Genomic DNA, 19,682 nt, shown 5'->3' with positions numbered 1-19,682 from the left:
TACTCAGTGAATTTGACAGATGTGGCTGACCAGTCTGTAGGCTTAAAACTTCTTACTTCTTCCGTAGATAGGCAGAAGCTTAAATTACTAATGACCTCCTTGGCCTGCCTGCTTTCATTGCTGAATCAATGAAGCAAAGATAAAATAAGACTATGACTCAAGCTGTCACACAGCGAGTGAAAGAATGAGCAATGTCTTTGGAGTTACACGGTCACATCCACATCTTGGTCTTCCTGTGGAACTAGCCACGTGATCTTGGGCAGTTCAGTTAACATTTCTGAGACTCTCTTCCCTCACCTGTGAAATAACACCTACCTCACACATAAATAAAAAGAGGACTAAAAGATAATGAAAATTATCTCACACAGTTTTGCGTCCCATTTCCTTCTGCAACAGAGATCTATTATATAATAAACAAAGGGAAAGGAGACATTCTTTGATATTTTTGCTTACAAGTGCAGAACTTGAATTTATGCCAGTGTTGGAGATTACTGCATTTCAAGAAAGTAGAAATATCTAAAATATTTTTATGCTTTCAAGCAACAAAATAAGATTTGGCATCATTTTGGGGTCTCACAGGTGGTACATGATGTCTTAGAGGAAGTCTAGGGGTAAAAGAAAAAAAGGGAGGAGAGGTCACAGAATATTATGACAGGCCATTGATCTCCTCTAATGTCATCAAGTGGCCTTCAAAGTGTCAGGACCTTCACCAACTTAAATCATAGGCATTGTTGTAAAATATTCCAATTTACAAATACTATTTTTTTCCCTTCCTGTAGGTTAAGACAATTGAACTTGAAGGAGGCCTCTTAGAAGATCATTTTGAAACTACGGTAAAAATGAGTACATACCTTGTAGCTTACATAGTTTGTGATTTCAACTCTGTGAGTGGCACCACCTCCTCAGGAGTCAAGGTAAGACTGGGTTCTAATTTTATACACTGTCCTGAGAGCAACAAGCTTTTATTTTCTTACACTTTTTTTTTTCTTGTTATCAAAGTATCATGCTTATTTCACAAAATAGACAAAAAATAAAATAAATTACTCATAAATCCCACCATCAAGATATAATTACTGATAATATTAGTGTAAGTTTTCAAGTATTTTCTGTATGTATGTCAGTATATGAGAGTGTATACAATAACTGTGTATACCTTTTACAAAATAATCTTTAAGATTATTTAACTCTATTTTCACCATAATATGCCATAAGAACTGAATGCCATTGAATTTTTCTATAATATTTTTATAATACATTTTATGGAACTTTCTATAATATTATGTTAATAATTGCTTAGTGTTATACTGCATGGAAGTACCAAAAGAAATTTTAATCAGCATCTTATTTTAGGACATTCACATTGTTTCCAATTGTTTTCTATAACTTTTTTCCCTCAATGAGAGGTACTTCATACTTTTTAGAGTCTTCATTATTTGAAAAAATTTACAATACCCAATGGGTAGCTTACAGAGTTTTGCAAATATCAGTAGGGACATCATCATCATCTCCTTACCCTGAAGAACCAAATATAGACATACAAACATTCAAAGAACCCTAAAATAATGCTCATGAAAAACAGCTATAAAATAGCTATTTCAATTTATATACATATTATACTTACGGATATGTAGATATATGTTATGAGTAATGCATCTAGATACATAACACAGCAGCTCTGCACCCAGAGTCTGCATAGATAACAGACATATGAAAGGCCTGATGGTACTTAACTTCAGGAGGGCATATTCCAGTCAGCTTCCTGGGTTTCACATCCCAGCTCTGACTTGGAGCAAGTTACTTAATTTCCATGTGTTTCCATCTTTTCATAAGGTTGTTGAGAGGATTCAATTAGATTTCACATGTAAATATTTAGCACTGTGCCTGATAAGCCATCAAAAAATGGTAACTATTAATATATGCTTCCTATAAAAGTTCTGAGGAACTTCAGGTAATTCAGAGCATGAAAGCAGATCATAAAATGAAAGTAGCACCATACTTGAAACCCAGTAAAAGTGGAATGTAATTTTATTTTTTTCCATTCAGTGTTATATACTTGTGGGAGAGTAAAGGAACATATTTGGGGATTTTTGAGTTTAAAGTCAACTAGACGAGAAGGTAGATCCAATAAATTTTGAAGGCTTTCCAACTCATACTCCTATGTTTTATCTGACTTGTGCTGGTGAACACAATTCTGGAAGACTAGCCCTCAAGTGCTAGAATGCATAATAGTGATGAGCTCAAGTGGGCTCTCATGATATAGTGGATTCATATAACTTGAAATTTATAGATTAGCACCTAGGGAATGGGTTATAACAAGAGACACAGGGTTGTTTATAATTTTTAAGACTGATTTTTGTTTAATACTTTATGGAACATCTTATCCCCATCAAAAACATGCTTAATTGTATTACAGTAATTTCTTGAAAAATGTAGTCTACCTTTCTTTGAGTGAGGGTTGTTAGGAATGGAATTGTGCCAAGGATTTGTGACATTCAAAGACCACTTCTTCTGATCAACATTTCCAGGTGTCCGTCTATGCATCCCCAGATAAATGGAGTCAAACACATTATGCTTTGGAAGCATCATTAAAGCTACTTGATTTTTATGAAAATTACTTTGATATCAACTATCCACTCCCCAAACTGGGTAGGTTCAAATTCCATGTCATTGTATTTATTTTTGCTTATAGACCTTGCTTTGATTTTTTTTTGGGGGGTCTTTATATGTGATTTAAATGAGTACTGAAGAGGTTCAGTTAGCCCAAGAAGCAATAATTTGTACCTCAGAGATGGTTCTTGAGTGTAGAAAAGAAAGTATTTATGAGAAGTCTGAGTAGTGTGGATCATTTTATTCTTTTATCAGGTTCACATTAAAATAGCTGCATCACATGTTAGATTTAATTGGATGAATTTTCCAGAGCATACAACTTGTTTCTATGCCATATTTATACAAGACCAGCAATCTTTTATAAAATTTGCCGAAGACTTACGTAAATGGCTGAAAATTGTCCCTCTGTTTATAGTGCATTTGAAGTTGGAAGATAAGAATGTGGCACAGATTTAAAAATAAAAGAAGACTTGGAGGAAATAGATGATTTGATGTGATAGTAGTAGATCTTTACATAGGAAGATACACACAGTCTATCTTGGTTTTAATTTTCTATCTTAAAAAATAAAAGTTATGATTTTAATAATGTTGCAGAACACATTAAACCATGACTTAGGTTTCATAACATATGTAGATTGGTTTTTAGAATTTCTGACAGTGACCAACTTTTTTTTCCCTTGGGGACATTAAAACATACTCCCTATCATGTCTTTGCTCCTCTTTACCCCCAAAATCTGTGCCATTCTTCCTTAGAGGAGGTATAAGGACCATCGAAAGACTTATCCAGGGGCTTATTCTTATAGTTCCTAAGTCTCAGTGCTTTATTATAGTGCAGATTCTATATGCTTTTTAGTATAGATATGCTAAATTTACCATAATCCATTGTCCTCTATGTCAAAAGTCAAGGAAAGATCTAATAACCATCAACAATCTTACGTTGCTCTTGAACAATGCAACCTTGAAGATCATATGAAATGTATTTTTTTTTAAGATTTTATTTATTTGAGAAAGAGAGAGAGAGCATGTGCGGGCACAAACAGGGAGAGGCAGGGAGGGAGAGAGGAAGGGGGTAGCAGACTCCCTGCTGAGCAGGGAGCCGACATGACACGGGGTTCAATCCCAGGACCCTGGATCATGACCTGAGCCGAAGGCAGACGCTTAACTGACTGAGCCACCCAGGTGCCCCTATGAAATGTATTTTAAAAAACTGAAAAGAAGGGTGCAGTTTAAGAAAAATTAAACCAGATATAAGTATCTCTAGTGACTATGGGAAATTATCCAACTAATATAAAATCATCACTGCAATTTACAAAAGGAATTATTCCCACATTTGAAGTACTAATGAATACTAATCTTTATTAGTGCTAATTTACTTTCAATTGTCTTATTAAGTATTTGTTTTTATCCACTAGAATTAACCAGTATTAATTCCAGACAATGTAATCGTAAGCCAAGTGACTTGGTTCATTTCAACTTAAAAAAATTACCTTTCTTTTTAATCAAACAGTACTTTTTCCAAAATGGCCTAGCAGAGTAAAAAGTAAAAATTCCAAGATTAAATATTAGCCAGGAATTTTCTAACTTGCATGACATCAATGGCAAACGGTATACATACACACACACACACACAGATATATTCTAAATTAATATACAGTATACCTGAGTTGCTTAAAGATAATTAAATTTCACTTTTTTTCCCTCAAGACTTTGTTAAGAGGTAGAGAAAATATCAATGTTGAAAAGGAAATTGAGGTCAGAAATAATTGATGCCCACAGCTTTTTTCCTCTACTGCCTTAGAAAGGACACTTGCTCATAATAGAGGCCATACATTCTTTAAATATTAATTGAAACATTGACAATAGGGATTGCTCCTAAAAGATGTTTTCCTGAAATTAAAATCCTATATTGTTCTCTTTTTTATAGAAATGAGTTCATTATATGTTTTGATGAATCTCAAACATACTAGAAGTTATTTGATACTTTTCAATGCTTTTGAGTAGTATTAATATAAAATACAGTATGAGTGTTTTTAAAGAAATCATTTTCTTAGCACTAATGCACCCAAGGTATTTGTTGAGTTTAGCACATTTAGAAACAAATGGTTAAATATCAGCAGGTTACTTCAGCTACAACCAAAAGTGTATTGATAGAATTAGTGCTGCTTAATAATGGGTGCTGATTATTTTCAGTGCAACTACAAGACCCCAAGTCAATGTTACAATAGTCTTGACCTTTTCAGAAAGTCTGCTTATACATGAAAGGATCACAATGTATTTGGGGGGAAGCAAATCCCTTTTCTGGTGCACAAGCCATAATAATCAAATATGGTTGTTCTTATTTCTTAGATCTAATTGCCATTCCTGACTTTGGGTCTGGAGCCATGGAAAACTGGGGCCTCATCACATATGAAGAGACATCACTGCTCTTTGATACTAAGACTTCTTCTGCTTCTGATCAACTATGGGTCACCAAAGTCATAGCCCATGAACTAGCACACCAGGTACCTGACTGTCATGACATTCTCTTAGTATCAATCCAAAAAGGCATTGTACAGGTCACCAGTGGGCTTCCTGAAACAACATAAAATTATATCCTCTTACCCTTAGGGGGGACCTTGGAGACTATCAAACCAAGCACAGTATGTCCAGTAGCAGAGATCTCAATCTCTAGATCACAATCTCTAGAAAGGAGTTTTATCACAAGAGAAGTGGCCACTGTATCCTCTAAAACTCTTCAAGGCAAAGCCTTCTGATGTATTTTAGTAAGAAAGGTATGGATTATGCAGATAGATAGGGCACAGAATTGGAAACCATACAAGGAAAGATTTCTATTAAAAAATATTTCTCCGTATACTCCCTAGTCTAGGGCATAATCAATCTCCCTTCAGTTGGAACATGTCATTATATGGCCATAGCGAGTACTTCAAGTCCAAGTACTCATGGGCTGCTGACCCTAGACACATTACCTAACTCTCTGAACTTCAATGTCTTCATCTATAAAATTAAATTAATAATAGTTCCTCCTTCTTGAAACTGCTGTGAAGAATTACAGATAAGTGTCTGTGCCTGTCACACTCAATAAGTGAGTTATTAGTGATGGCAGCAATGATCTCTGCTACTGCTATCATTTCCTGCAGGCTAAGATTTCCAAGGCCTATCTATCACACTGTATTAGATGCAAATATGGTACTGTAAAACTAACTCTGTAGATATCATAGACTATTTCCACTCTATTTCATTTCTGAAAATCCCTAGTAACACAGTGAATTGTTAAGGGCCCCAGAAATTCTCTTTCACCACGTAGACAAATATCATTTTATTGTATTTACTAGAAGCTAGTAATATCTTATTTTTCATTTTTAACTTTATCCCTTATCATTATTATAATAATAAGTTGGATTTTATTTAAGCGGTGAACTAAGTGCCCAGTTACACAGGAACCATGCTCAGCACTGTACTCGAAGAACATATGTGTGGCTTCCTCTGGTTTAGAATCTCCCCACTGGCTCATTTCAGGGTTTTTGATCATTAGTCACTGGTAGCTCTAAAGCACTTGACTGAATCTGGGGATTTCTAATCTTTCTACTGAATGTTTATAGGGAAATTGTTGGAGAACTCTACCTCTGAGACTCCTCTGGCCCTTCCTTTTATAGCTTCTCTTTCATGGAGATGCAGAGTCTGGGGCTGAAGCAGCCGGCAGAAGTGGAATTTTTGTCTTGACTATTTTGTCTCCCCCATTGATCTCAATATGACCATTTACTCCAACAAAGACTCCCAATGCCAACTGAGTGGGTCAGGAGTCCATAGCATGCCATACCAGGTACCCAAGATGAAGCCCTTCTCCACCTCCCCAGCCTCATCTCTTACCAACACCGTAAGCTTTAGCTATCCTAGACTGTCTGCCATTTCTGAATGTGCCAGGCTGTGTTGCTCCTCTGTGCTTTTGCTCCTGCTACTTAATCTGCCTAGAGCACACACTATTCCCAACATACCTGAGGGCCCTTTGCAAGACTCAAGAAACTAATCCTTTCCTAACTAATTTATGCACTTTCCCAGAAGAACTTATTTTTAACTCCTGGAATCCTCTCTATCCTTTGTGCAGTCATTGATCATAGCACCATAATGTTTTATTGCATTTATCTATCAGTTGACGTCCATCATTTGAATTGGGGCAGAGGCTGTATTATATATATCTTTATATTTCTAACATATGGCATGTTGCCAGGAATGTAGTAGGTTCTCAATAGATATTTATTGAATGAATGAATAAACCACTTTTACTAACTGGTGAAGTTACCAAAATTAGCTCAACTTGTTTTTTTCGTATTCATCACTTCTCAAAATAAGGAAACACCTCCCATCCTTTTTCACAGATGCCCTCAGGAAGATTGGTGCCCACTTGTAAAATGATCTGAGGGTTGTCAGAAAAGAAATAGAGCTTAAACAGTTGCTAGAAGCTACACATCTAGCTATAACTATAAGAAGTCTCTTTTGAATCTTAGAGTCTTTTTGTTTAATTTCCCATCCCTCTGGAGATTGCAACCCTGAAACAGATAAATTAGATGGATAATATTGGGCACATAGGCTAAATAATATACAAAAGTACATGAAAAAGTAGTAATACTTAAAACCAGTGTTACAGATCAAATATAGGTCAAAGGTAAATTGCTATTTAGATTTCCTTTTCGCATCCTGTTAATTTTATTTATGTATAATTAAAATCTCAGAACTTTATTCACCTCAGTGTCCAGGTTAATCCCTGGAAGGAAGTCAGAGCAAAAGTTAACAACTAAATTCCCTCATCAGTAATACTATGTAGCAATCAGAGTCCTAGAATTCTTATGATTCTCTTAAATACCTGCTACTTAATATAAAGAAGTGAACTCACCAAAGATATTTTGGCTTATATTTCTCCTAAGACCATCACCATAAATCAAGGACAAGGTGAGATTGTACTTACCCCATAAAAGGTTTTATTTTCTTCCTTAATATTAAATCTAATAGCTAGGAAATGTTGGGAGAGTAAAATGGAAGTTGGAGAGTTGGGGACTACAAGGACACAAAAGAAAGAAAAGTAAAAAAAGAAGCAAAAATGTGGTGGTGAGAAGAGAAGGCAAAGAAATCAGTAGAAGGAAGTTGTACAGAGAAAAAAAGGTAACAGAGAGTGGAAAGGCCTTAACCACTGAAAGAAGGAAGTTAGCATCCATTGTATTTTTTGCTACAGTTAATAATTTTTTATGTTTGTTTAATTTCTTTTCTTAAGATTTATTTATTTATTTAAGAGAGAGAGAGAGAGAGAGAGAGAGGGCGCCTGGGTGGCTCAGTTGGTTAAGCAACTGCCTTCGGCTCAGGTCATGATCCTGGAGTCCCGGGATCGAGTCCCGCATTGGGCTCCCTGCTCGGCAGGGAGTCTGCTTCTCCCTCTGACCCTCCCCCCTCTCATGTGCTCTCTCTCTCTCTCATTCTCTCTCTCTCAAATAAATAAATAAAATCTTTAAAAAAAAAAAAGAGAGAGAGAGAGAGCGCATGTGCAAGAGCCGGGAGGAAGGGCAGAGGAAGAGAGAAAATCTCAAACAGACTCCCCGATGAGTGCAGAGCAGAGCAGAATGTGGGGCCCCAACTCACAACTCTGAGATTTTGACCTGAGCTGCAATCACAAGTCCCATGTTCAACCAACTGAGCCACCCAGGTGCCCCAATATTTGTTTAATTTCTAATAACATTGAGTCTTTGCTTCCTAGTGGTTTGGCAACCTGGTTACAATGGAATGGTGGAATGATATTTGGCTCAATGAAGGTTTTGCAACATACATGGAACTCATCTCTGTTAATGCCACATATCCAGAGCTACAATCTGTAAGTTTACAATTTTGTATGTCATACCACATACACAATTCAGCCCATAACATAAATCTCTCACCCAAAAATCTATGGACAGAGAGCTCAAATAGCACAAATATACAGCTGTGTATGTGAGGTGAGAGAAAAGAAAATCGCTGTCCATATACAATGATATAGGACAAAATGGTGCCCATAGCTAGAGATCCTGTGGAGAGTTCTTGACATGTCACCTGAAAATTAAGCATAACTGGGGCATGCTCCTCTAGAATTTTCAAAAGGCCTATTCACTTCCCCAAAATGTATGAAAAAATTTTTTTCAAACACGTCTTTTTCTTTAGGCATAAAGAGTCTAAACACTACCTATCAAGGTGGTTTGTAATGGTTACTTAGCTCTTTGGGGTAGGCATTTGGTCCAGTATGGTACAGACAGACATGGATTCAGAGTCAGGATCTTCATATTTGCTATGTGTTGAATCCATGGTGTAATCCCAAAGCTTCATATATTCTCACTTCTAAAGTGCACATAATGCATCTACTTTGCAGGGTGTTGACAGGATCACAGATGATAGATGTAAGGTCCTGGCACATAGCAAATGTTCACTAAATGGGAACCATTTTTTTTCTCTATCCAAGGGCCTGGTACATGGTAAACATTCAAACAATGTCTGAAGGAATGTTGGATTTATACCTTTATGAAGTAGAGAATGGGTGGCAGGGGAATATAGATGGGGAAAGAAACTTACAATCAATTGTAAGAAATATTGTTTGACTACTTCTACGAATATCTTCCTAAGCCTACTGTGTTTTCTCTTGCTTTGAAAGTTTCAAATTGAAAGTGAAAAAAATTTTTTCCCTCTTTAGGATGATGCTTTTTTGGATGTGTGTTTTGCAGTAATTAAAAAAGATTCATTAAATTCATCCCGTCCTATCTCCAATCAAGCAGAAACTCCTACTCAGATAGCGGAAATGTTTGATGCAGTTTCCTATAACAAGGTAGTAAATGCTGTGGGCAGGTGGGAGCTCTGCTTTCAGGAGAAATATAACAAGGCTTGTAAGATCAGCAGTTGAACTTAATTGGTTGCAGGTTACCGCCACTTGTTCTATGTTTCTTGTATTTGATGTTCATTTTTCAGACATTACGCATGTTCCATAAGATTTAAGCTTCCTTTAAAAACAAATCATACAACCTTTTTCTTTATCTTCTTTTTTTGTTTGTTGTCTTTCTTTATTTTTTAAGGGAGCTTGTATTTTGAATATGCTCAAGGATTTTCTGAATGAGGAGAAATTCCACAAAGGAATTATTTACTACTTAAAGAGGTTCAGTTATGGAAATGCTAAAAATGATGATTTGTGGAGCAGTCTGTCAAATGTAAGTCATATATTGGGTAACAGAAACTGTTGTTGAGCCTAAAATGTAACAGGCTAATTGTGAAGGTTTATAAATAGTTGTACTGTCAGCCAACCAATATCTCTTCCACTTTCTACATTGCCAGGGTCCATAGAAGGCAGCATGTTCCTTTTTCCTCTGGCACCACACTAAACCAGGATGCCACCCATCATGGGATAGTCACAGGCCTTTGATATCTGGTCTCCTTCTCTTTGGTTCCCTTCTATAGTTAACCTGATACTTTTATCTCCCCATTTTCCAAAATCTTTAATGACTTTGTAATTCCTGCCATGAATATCTAATCTTCGCTGCCCAAATTTTAAGGTTGAACTCTACCTTCTCAACTCTATTGCCCAGCAGGTATTCTCCATTGCATGAGACACATCTTCTCCCTCATAGGAAGAAATCCTACTCAATCCTTATGTCGTCACGTTTTTGTTTTGAGGGCTCTTGCTACCTGAAATGCACTTTTTTTCTTGCCATCCATCTTTTGAGTTCTAGCTGAGATTTTACCTCCTCCTTACAGACTACTCCACCCCTCAGTGTTTTGCCTTTCTGCTCAATACCTAGAAGCGCATTTATGAATCTGTTCTACACAGTGACATTCTCTTTTATTAGTTTATAATGGTTCAGTAATAACAATGGTGAAACTAATAAAATTTGCTTAAGAACAAGAATCATATCTATTCTTTTTTTTAATGCCACAGCACCTAGCATTGTGATTAATAAACAATTAATTGTTAATTAGGGAACTCTTGGTCTCTTTGTCATTGGGATTCATGTAGTATAATAGGTAAAACAAAGAAAACATGCAGTCAACTCAGAGGATTCTAATAATTATTAAAATATTCTTAAATTTTCAACTGTGAGTAAAATAATCTTTCACAGAATTATTGGACTGACAGGGCTCATACAGGTAGACAAACCCTAAGCCATTGTAGACAGAAGGGGTCCTCTCTTCCTTATAAGCACTTATGGCCCGGGGACAGTCATAATATTGTTCAATATTTACATAGCACGTAATAGTTTAAAATGATATTTCAAGTGCATTATCTCATTTGATTTTTTTAATGCTCTTATAAAGTCTGAACCCTCGTGGTCTAATAATTTATGTGTGATTTTGTAGTCAAAGTCATTAAACATTTTTTCAACATAGTTCAAATCTTTTGTTCACATTTCTTGAAAATCATAAAAGGGACTGAAATACACAGTCCTTAATACAACCTATATAAGTGCTCTTTATCCGTTTCCATCACCTCCTGCTGACAATCTAGATGCTCTCTCTCCAGAGTCCTCCTAAACTTCTCAACAAGCCTCACATTGCTTTTCTCTCCCATCCCTCACTTTCCCCCTCTCATTTGCTTTGTGTGTGTGTGTGTGTGTGTGTGTGTGTGTGTGTGTGTGTGTGTGTAGGTAGACATTAACCTTGCCTTTCTTCAACAAGGAACAATCTGTCTTTGGTGTGCATAGTGGGTATTGGGGGGATATTAAAGGAGAAATTTGGCCAACAATTGCAGGATTCTTTTAGGCCAACTGTGAATATTCCTATGTTAATTTTTGTCATATCATGCTTATTAGCTATCTCAAGAAGAAGGTAGGCATTCTTGCCCCATTTTATAGGTGGGAAAAGTAATACTGAGGGAGAGATTGGCGCCAAGGTTATATATACACCATGCCATGATGGAACCAGTACTTGAGATCTATCTTCTGATTCCAAGTTCAGTATTTATTTTCTTAATTACATCACAGCTTCTTCCTAGTTATCAGGAAAGTCTCCCATCTAACCTTTCCCTAAAGGTCCTCAGGTCTAGTTGACCACTTTCTGACGCCAACTGAAACTGTGGTATGAAAATGATAAATTCCTGTAAATATCTTACTCAGCACTGTGTCATGTAACATCATTTCTAATACATGTCAATAGCAAATTGGGAATTAGAGGAATTCTTTGTTGTTATTTTTCATAAAATCATTTAAAAGCATTTGAGAGCCTTGGAAAGTGTGTGTGTTATTTTTCCATTTACAGTTCCCCTTAAGCATTAAGTCTTAGTTATTTAAGGGTTGATTGACAAGTTGTTGATTTGCTTAGGTCTCATTTTAATTCTGAATTCAAAAGTTATTATTCTCTTTATATGCTACTGTGGTAGTCATTGGGAATGCCCAGGCAAGCAAAGGCATTCCCTCTCCCCAATCAAGGGATTTGTGATACAGTAGGAGAAGGTTAGTACTAGACACAGTTGCCTAAATGCTAAACAGGGGCATGAGTAGGATGCCCAATAAAAGAATAAAGTAGGACCTTTCCCAGAGGGAAGAGAAGAAATGAAAGAAAAATTCAACAAACTAATTTTTAAAACAGCTATTCTACTACATTGTACTTCTTTAGAAAACTTGAAATATATGCGTGTATATATATATATACACACATATATAAATTTAATTGATCTAGACAGACATGGTAAGGAGCATAGCAATTCATGAAAATGAAAAAAAAGGCAAAAAAAGGCATCTTTGCAGTGACTATAGGAAATCCACAAAAATTACTTTTTGTTTTATGTATGTAAGTGAGTTTGTGGATTTCTTATGGTCACTACAGAGATGCTTTTTTTTTTTCCATTTTCATGAATTGCTGTGCTCCATACCATGTCTGGATCAATTAAATTTTCATACAGCTATTAAATGTCTACATTCATGTCTAATATGCATATTCAGCCAACTATCAGTACCCAAATGGTGGTGTTCTTCCATTCTTGTTTTATAGAGCTGTCTAGGTGATTTTACATCTGGTGAATTTTGTTATTCTGATTCCAAGATGACAAGCAATACAGTAAGTATAAAGAAACTTATAGAGTAGAAGAGGTCTGGGGCATCACATACCCAAAGTGAGTATGTAGATGAGCCTAACTGTCCCTTTATTTTTTTTAAAGATTTATTTATTTATTAGAGAGAGAGAGAGAGAGAGAGTGCTAGAGTGGGGGGAGGGGCAGAGGGAGAGAATCTTCAAGCAGGCTCCCCATTCAGGGGGGAGCCTGATGTGGGGCTCCATCTGATCCCCTGACCCATGAGATCATGACCTGAGCTGAAACCAAGAGTTGGACATTTAACTGACTGAGCCACCCAGGTGCCCCATCAACTGTCCCTTTAAATAACTGGAAAGGAAGAGAGTTCCACAATTTTCCTTGAAACAAAGTTGACTGAAAAAGGAATGTTCAGGCCATTTAGGGGGATGATGCTGTTACTACTATATTTTTGTTGTTATAATTCAGCTTTCCCACAACCCCACTGCTAGCTAAAAATATCTCAGCTCAGAATTCCTCTGCGTGGTTAGTGCTGCATTGGCATCCTCCAGGCTCAGAAAGATGCCAAAGCAAGTATGTGAGGTTTGGAAATATAGTGAATGGTTTTCTTGAGGCCCCATCTTTTTGTTTACTTCTGGGAAGTTAGTGGAACACTTTAGTAGAGAAGAAAGAAAAGTCACCATGAAAGAAAAGGGGAACTCTTTTTAAAAAGAGTCACGGTAATCCCATAAATTGTAGTTTTTAAAGGAAGATTCAGCATAATCCAGTGGTCAGAAATCCATAACAGAAGCTAGGAAGCTAGAGGTTTTGTTCTCCATTCAATAGACATGTATTGATACAGTTCTTTTGGAATATTTACCGCTCCCCTAAAGATAGACATTTCTCTCCTAAACACCTCCACTCCACTGTTCTTAGAATGGAGAGGTGGGTTTTTGTTTTTCCTGTTTTGTTTTTTTGTGTTTTGTTTTGTTTTGTTTTGTTTTTTAAATGGAGCAGGAGGGAGGCTCCAGGCTCAAGCAAGGCCTTCCTCTGGGACTTTGCCACCACATGTTAACCCTCTAGCTGCCGCACACATCCCTCCTTCAGTTAACTTGCAGAGAGCTGCGCTGGGGCAGCCCTGCTCCCGTTCCAGCCCCTAGGTGACAGCGGGAAGCCTCCCCTCTTCCTCCTCAAGCCTTGTTTCTGGCATCCAAGGAGATCTGTGTTTCTGCTCTCCTCTGTCTCGAGTCACCAAAGTCACTTGTCATTTCAGCTCGCCTTCCTGGGGGAAAACGTGGAGGTCAAGGAGATGATGACGACGTGGACTCAGCAGAAAGGAATCGCCCTGGTGGTGGTTACACGAGAAGGGCGTTCCCTCAGGCTGCGGCAGGAGCGCTTCCTGAGCGGTGTTTTCAAAGAGGACCCTGAATGGAGGGCCCTGCAGGAGAGGTGGCTGCTTTTCTTCTGTTCGCCTGGGTCACTTCATCTCAGCTTGCTCCTTGTTCCATTAGCTTTCTTTCAGTTTCTCTGGCAACGTGGTGGATGCTCTTTCTACACAGGAATCAGAGGCCCGAACTAGCCTTGACAACAGACTTAAGGAGCTTCGGGCGGGCCCCGACGGCCTTGCCGCGCAGCTCTGTTCTTAGTAATTCCGCAGCAGCCGCTCAGCTCTGATGCAGAGCGCGGTCAGTTTATATTTCTGTTGAAATATGTCCTACTCTTTTCCATCCTCGATTTCTGGGGCCTCATAGTTGTGTGACTAGCACATACCTAGAAAGTGTTACGACAGCTACACATCTTATCAGAAGAGAAGATATATCCCCTAGGCAGTGACTTACCTTCCTGTGAATCCTGTGAATTAAACCTCTTGTGGCCTTCTGTTTTTCAGTAACTGACTATAAACGGGATGTCTTAAAACATATGATGCGTCATGGTAATAATGAAAGTAAATCCAATGAACCGTACTATCATCTTGTTCACCAGCCTATCCTAAGAAGACACGTTCAAGGCGTTACTAAAATCAAGAAACACAACACTGTCCACATTTCTCTGATCTATTAGTTCTATCCATGAGATGAAGGAGGACAATTTTAAATGAAATAATACAAGTGCATCTGTACTGGCTCTTACGATTGTTATTTCTTTTTCTAGGGATGTTATCTGTCTAACAACAATTGTAGAAGTTTTCTGAGAATCAGAAGCAAATTCAGGGTCTTTAACACAGATAATATATTGTTTTTCTTTTCTATTTGGTCAGTTGCCTGTTTCCAATCCAACAGCAACTGTTATGCCACTTCTCTGTGTACACATCATTTCATTTTTCTGTGTGCCCTTCTGAAGTCTGAACCTCAGAGAGCTTAAAACAATTTATATCTTGACAACACAGCCTGGAAATTTTTTTTTTTTTTTAAAGATTTTATTTATTTGACAGAGAGAGACACAGCGAGAGAGGGGAACACAAGCAGGGGGAGGGGGAGAGGGAGAAGCAGGCTCCCAGCCGAGCAGGGAGCCCGACGTGGAGCTCGATCCCAGGACTCTGGAATCATGACCTGAGCCGAAGGCAGACGCTTAACGACTGAGCCACCCAGGCGCCCCCACAGCCTGGAAAATTTAATGTTTGATTCGTTACTGGGAAGGCGGGATTCACGCTTTTGTAACTTATCAGAATGTCACGAGGGAGTTCAATGGTGTGGATGGGCCAGGATAACAAATATCTATTACAATGATGTGTATTTTTCCTCCGAGGCAGTATTTAGATGATTCTTATAAAATTCTTACTGTCCAAGTCATGCCTATCCAAACTCATGAAATGCTACTCTCCCTCTTTTACACTCCCAGCTATGTTTATTGGGAAAAAATTCCTTTCCTTCTGGAGCCAAGATCAATCCAGATCATTCTATTAAATCTTGGCAATATCTACGTGTCCATTTTTACCTTTTTGTATAAATTTTTCAATTGCTTTGTTAATTATCGATACTTTACGGGTTGGCAGGTTGATTATCTCTTCTGACATTTAGCTAGATAAAGTCAGCGTATGCTGTTTCTTTCATTGTTTTATATTTTACTGAAGACCAATAGGTACATCCTCAATTATTCCTCTTTCTGTTTTATACCTGTTGGTATTTTCAAGCACATCATTTTACATGTGCAAGATTACTATAGCTAATATGGCTTGGTGTGATAGAGGAAATGAATTCTAGAACCTGTTAGCAAGTCAAAAAAACACTAGCTGATTTCTGTTATTTACTGTAGTAAATAACATTTGAAAAGTAACCAGAGTACCATTGAAATTGGTCTTTTCTTCCAATCCATTCTGCTTTTCTGCTCCCTGGACTTGGCTGATCTGCAGATCCTAGACTGTGGCTTTGGTGACCACTTACAGTTACTTACCAGTGCAGGCATTGGGTGTGGGTGGCTTTGTTGAACAAAAGGATAAGTGGAAATCATACTGAGGTCAGATCTTTATCTCTTGAGGCTTTTCTTGAAGTTTTCTTTGGTTATTTGAATTAATATCAGGCCGCCAGAGTTTTTGGACATATGAAAGGAAGATTGGATTTTTTTTTCTCTTGCTTAGAAGAAAACAATCAGCAGAATTTGTGGTATGAGATTTGGACAGCGGTGGCACAGATAATTGTGACAGAGCTCAACTAGGTATACATATAATCATATGGAAGAATTTTTGCATACTCAAGGATCTGCAAGTCTTAGCCTGTAAAATTTATAAGGCCACTGACGGTGTGAAAGATGGGCCATTAGGTGCCTTTTACAGCCTATCTGAGTCTAACAGTGTGAACAGTAAAAGGGCCATTCATTTAGTCTGTAACAATCTCTATTTTCTGACATAGGTACCTCTGGCATATTCCACTGACCTACTCCACGAGTTCCTCTAATGTGATCCATAGACACGTTCTAAAATCAAGGACAGGTAATGAACTCATTAGCCAAACAGGTGTTTCAATTCTGAAATTAAACATGTTCTGGGTTATTTGGAGGAAAGGTACTATAAGTAAATCTCATAATAAAAGATTCATATTCGGGGAAGTTCTTATTTCTCCATTTATTAGTTACTAAAAGAGCCCTTTAGTTGGAAAATTTGAATTTTCTATTCAGTGGGAAGTTTCCTTTGTGCTTTTAGCATTTAGAGATAGGCTTGTATTTATATCAAGAAATGATGGCTTTCTATCTTATATCTCTTAAAAACTACTAACCCAATGCGTATGCCACAAGGCAAAAATATGTATTGGAAAAAAGCATGCACTTTAGAACGAATTGGCCCTGGATTCAACTCCTCACTATGTCACCTATTAGATGTGTGACCCCAAGAAAATTTCTTTACTCCTCCTGAGCTTCAATTTTCTCATCTTATTTTGAATGGGGACTAGGTCTCACAGAACTATTGAGAGAATATTATAATGTTATTTTTACCACATTGTATAGTGTCTGTCATATTAAAAATACATAATATAATTTTAATTTCTCTTTTGAACATCTCACTGAAATGTGAGAGGGTTTCCATCATAATGTCATGTTCAACCTGGAATCCTTATTTCATCCAAAATGAGGACTAGACCAATGGATCATCTATTTACATATGCATATTTCAGTGACCAGTAACAAGGCCACAAATGAATTAAGTCAAATTCCAATCATGCTTATCATCTGGTTAACTGGGACTCTTAGACCTGCAGAGACTGCTTTTGAGAACAAATTTAGCAGCCCTTTTCCTATGAATTAACTTATTTATCAATTTAATAAGACCATAATCCACAAAAAAAACCCATTCAGTAGACTATGAAAATGAATATCATAATGATTCTCCCAAAACTTTGTGTCTTCCCACTGATTAATTAGTAATAGCATGAGAACTAACAGTTTTGGAGATGTCCTGGTATGTATGCTGATAACAAAATGCTATGCCAATTTCCTCCTCCTAGATACTCTGGAATTACCTGAAAATACCAGCTGGGTGAAATTCAATGTGGACTCAAATGGCTACTACATTGTCCACTATGAGGGGCACGGATGGGACCAACTTATTACACAGCTGAATCAGAACCACACACTTCTCAGACCTAAGGACAGACTAGGTCTGATTCATGATGCATTTCAGCTAGTAAGGTAATGCAAAATTTCATTTGATTTCACAGGAAATAACTTATTCATAACCAGATATGCTAGATTTCAAAATTAAATATTCAGTGTTGGTCATTTGTATGAGATGGATCAGAATGAAGGTCAAATACTGGCCACTTAGACCAAAGCCTACCTACTGATAAGGTGTTTTGACCCATACAGTATTTAAACATGTAATCTGACATTTTAAAATGTGGGGAAATTTATATACAAATCCTGACTTCTGGAGTCTCTTTTGAAAGTGAGAAGATGGGGCAACTGTGGACCTTCATTTCCACATAGAGGAGGGTGCAGTGGCAGATCCTTCCTGAAGCCAGGCCTTCACTGTCCCATGCACCAAAGTCCCAAATGGTACATGAGTGGCCTGCTTCACTCACTTAGGGTGAGCATTTAAGCATTTAAGCTTTTGACTCCAGGTTTAAAATTTAGGTGAGTAGCTTGTGGTTTCACCAAATACCTATGTAATCCGTTGAACAAAAAGTGTAATATAGTCTTTTTAAAAAAAAATTTATTGTTATGTTAATCACCATACATTACATCATTAGTTTTTGATGTAGTGTTCCATGATTCATTGTTTGTGTGTAACACCCAGTGCTCCATTCAATACGTGCCCTCTTTAATACCCATCACCAGGCTAACCCATCCTCCCACCCCTCCTCCCCTCTAGAACCCTCAGTTTGTTTCTCAGAGTCCATAGTCTCTCATGGTTCATCTCCCCCTCCGATTTCCCCACCTTCAATTTTTCCCTTCCTACTATTTTCTTTTTTTTTTAACATATAATGTATTATTTGTTTCAGAGGTACAGCTCTGTGATTCAATAGTCCTCCACAATTCATAGCGCTCACCATAGCACATACCCTCCCCAATGTCTATCACCCAGCGACCCCAATCCTCCCACCCCCCACCACTCCAGCAACCCTCAGTTTGTTTCCTGAGATTAAGAATTCCTCCTATCAGTGAGATCATATGATACATGTCTTTCTCTGACTGACTTATTTTGCTCAGCATAATACCCTCCAATTGCATCCACATCGCTGCAAATGGCAAGATTTCATTCCTTTTAATGACTGCATAATATTCCACTGTATATATATACCACCTCTTCTTTATCCATTCATCTGTCCATGGACATCTGGGCTCTTTCCATAGTTTGGCTATTGTGGACATTGCTGTTATAAACATCGGGGTGCACATACCCCTTCGGATCCCTACATTTGTATCTTTGGGGTAAATACCCAGTAGTGCAATTGCTGGGTCATGTGGTAGCTCTATTTTCAACTTTTTGAGGAACCTCCATACAGTTTTCCAGAGTGGCTGCACCAGCTTGCATTCCCACCAACAGTGTAGGAGGTTTCCCCTTTCTCCGCATCCCTGCCAACATCTTTCATTTCCTGACTTGTTAATTTTAGCCATTCTGACTGGTGTGAGGTGGTATCTCACTGAGGTTTTGATTTGGATTTCCCTGATGCTGAGCAATGTTGAGCACTTTTTCATGTGTCTGTTGGCCATTTGGATATCTTTTTTGGAAAAATGTCTGTTCATGTCTTCTGCCCATTTCTTGATTGGATTATCTGTTCTGTGGGTGTTGAGTTTGATAAGTTCTTTATAGATTTTGGATACTAGCCCTTTATCTGATATGTCATTTGCAAATATCTTCTCCCATTCTGTCGGTTGTCTTTTGGCTTTGTTGATTGTTTCTTTTGCTGTGCAAAAGCTTTTTATCTTGATGAAGTCCCAATAATTCATTTTTGCCCTTGCTTCCCTTGCCTTTGGCAATGTTTCTAGGGAGAAGTTGCTGCGGCTGAGGTCGAAGAGGTTGCTGCTGTGTTCTCCTTTAGGATTTTGATGGACTCCTGTCTCACATTTAGGTCTTTCAACCATTTTGAGTCTATTTTTGTGTGTGGTATAAGGAAATGGTCCAGTTTTATTCTTCTGCATATGGCTG

At 37.7% G+C, this 19,682-nt stretch overlaps 1 protein-coding gene across 2 annotated transcripts in view; it reads left to right on the top strand.

Moving 5' to 3' along the window:
* The window catches only part of ERAP2 (endoplasmic reticulum aminopeptidase 2), a 42,931-nt gene that overhangs the window by 11,190 nt on the left and 12,059 nt on the right, over nt 1-19,682 (top strand). For both annotated transcript variants that reach the window (XM_006733278.3, XM_081826516.1), the window contains exons 4-13: nt 780-914; nt 2,526-2,646; nt 4,954-5,108; nt 8,348-8,461; nt 9,308-9,439; nt 9,684-9,815; nt 12,589-12,654; nt 13,878-14,053; nt 16,450-16,529; nt 17,539-17,722. In XM_006733278.3, coding sequence (XP_006733341.2) covers nt 780-914; nt 2,526-2,646; nt 4,954-5,108; nt 8,348-8,461; nt 9,308-9,439; nt 9,684-9,815; nt 12,589-12,654; nt 13,878-14,053; nt 16,450-16,529; nt 17,539-17,722 — 1,295 coding nt within the window. The remainder of the gene's footprint in view (nt 1-779; nt 915-2,525; nt 2,647-4,953; nt 5,109-8,347; nt 8,462-9,307; nt 9,440-9,683; nt 9,816-12,588; nt 12,655-13,877; nt 14,054-16,449; nt 16,530-17,538; nt 17,723-19,682) is intronic.

Source organism: Leptonychotes weddellii, chromosome 7, assembly GCF_054177405.1.
Source record: "Leptonychotes weddellii isolate Sample4059 chromosome 7, ASM5417740v2, whole genome shotgun sequence".
Lineage (NCBI taxonomy): Eukaryota > Metazoa > Chordata > Mammalia > Carnivora > Phocidae > Leptonychotes > Leptonychotes weddellii.
Note: the sequence above shows the minus strand (reverse complement) of the source record. Positions and strands in the feature narration are given on the sequence as shown.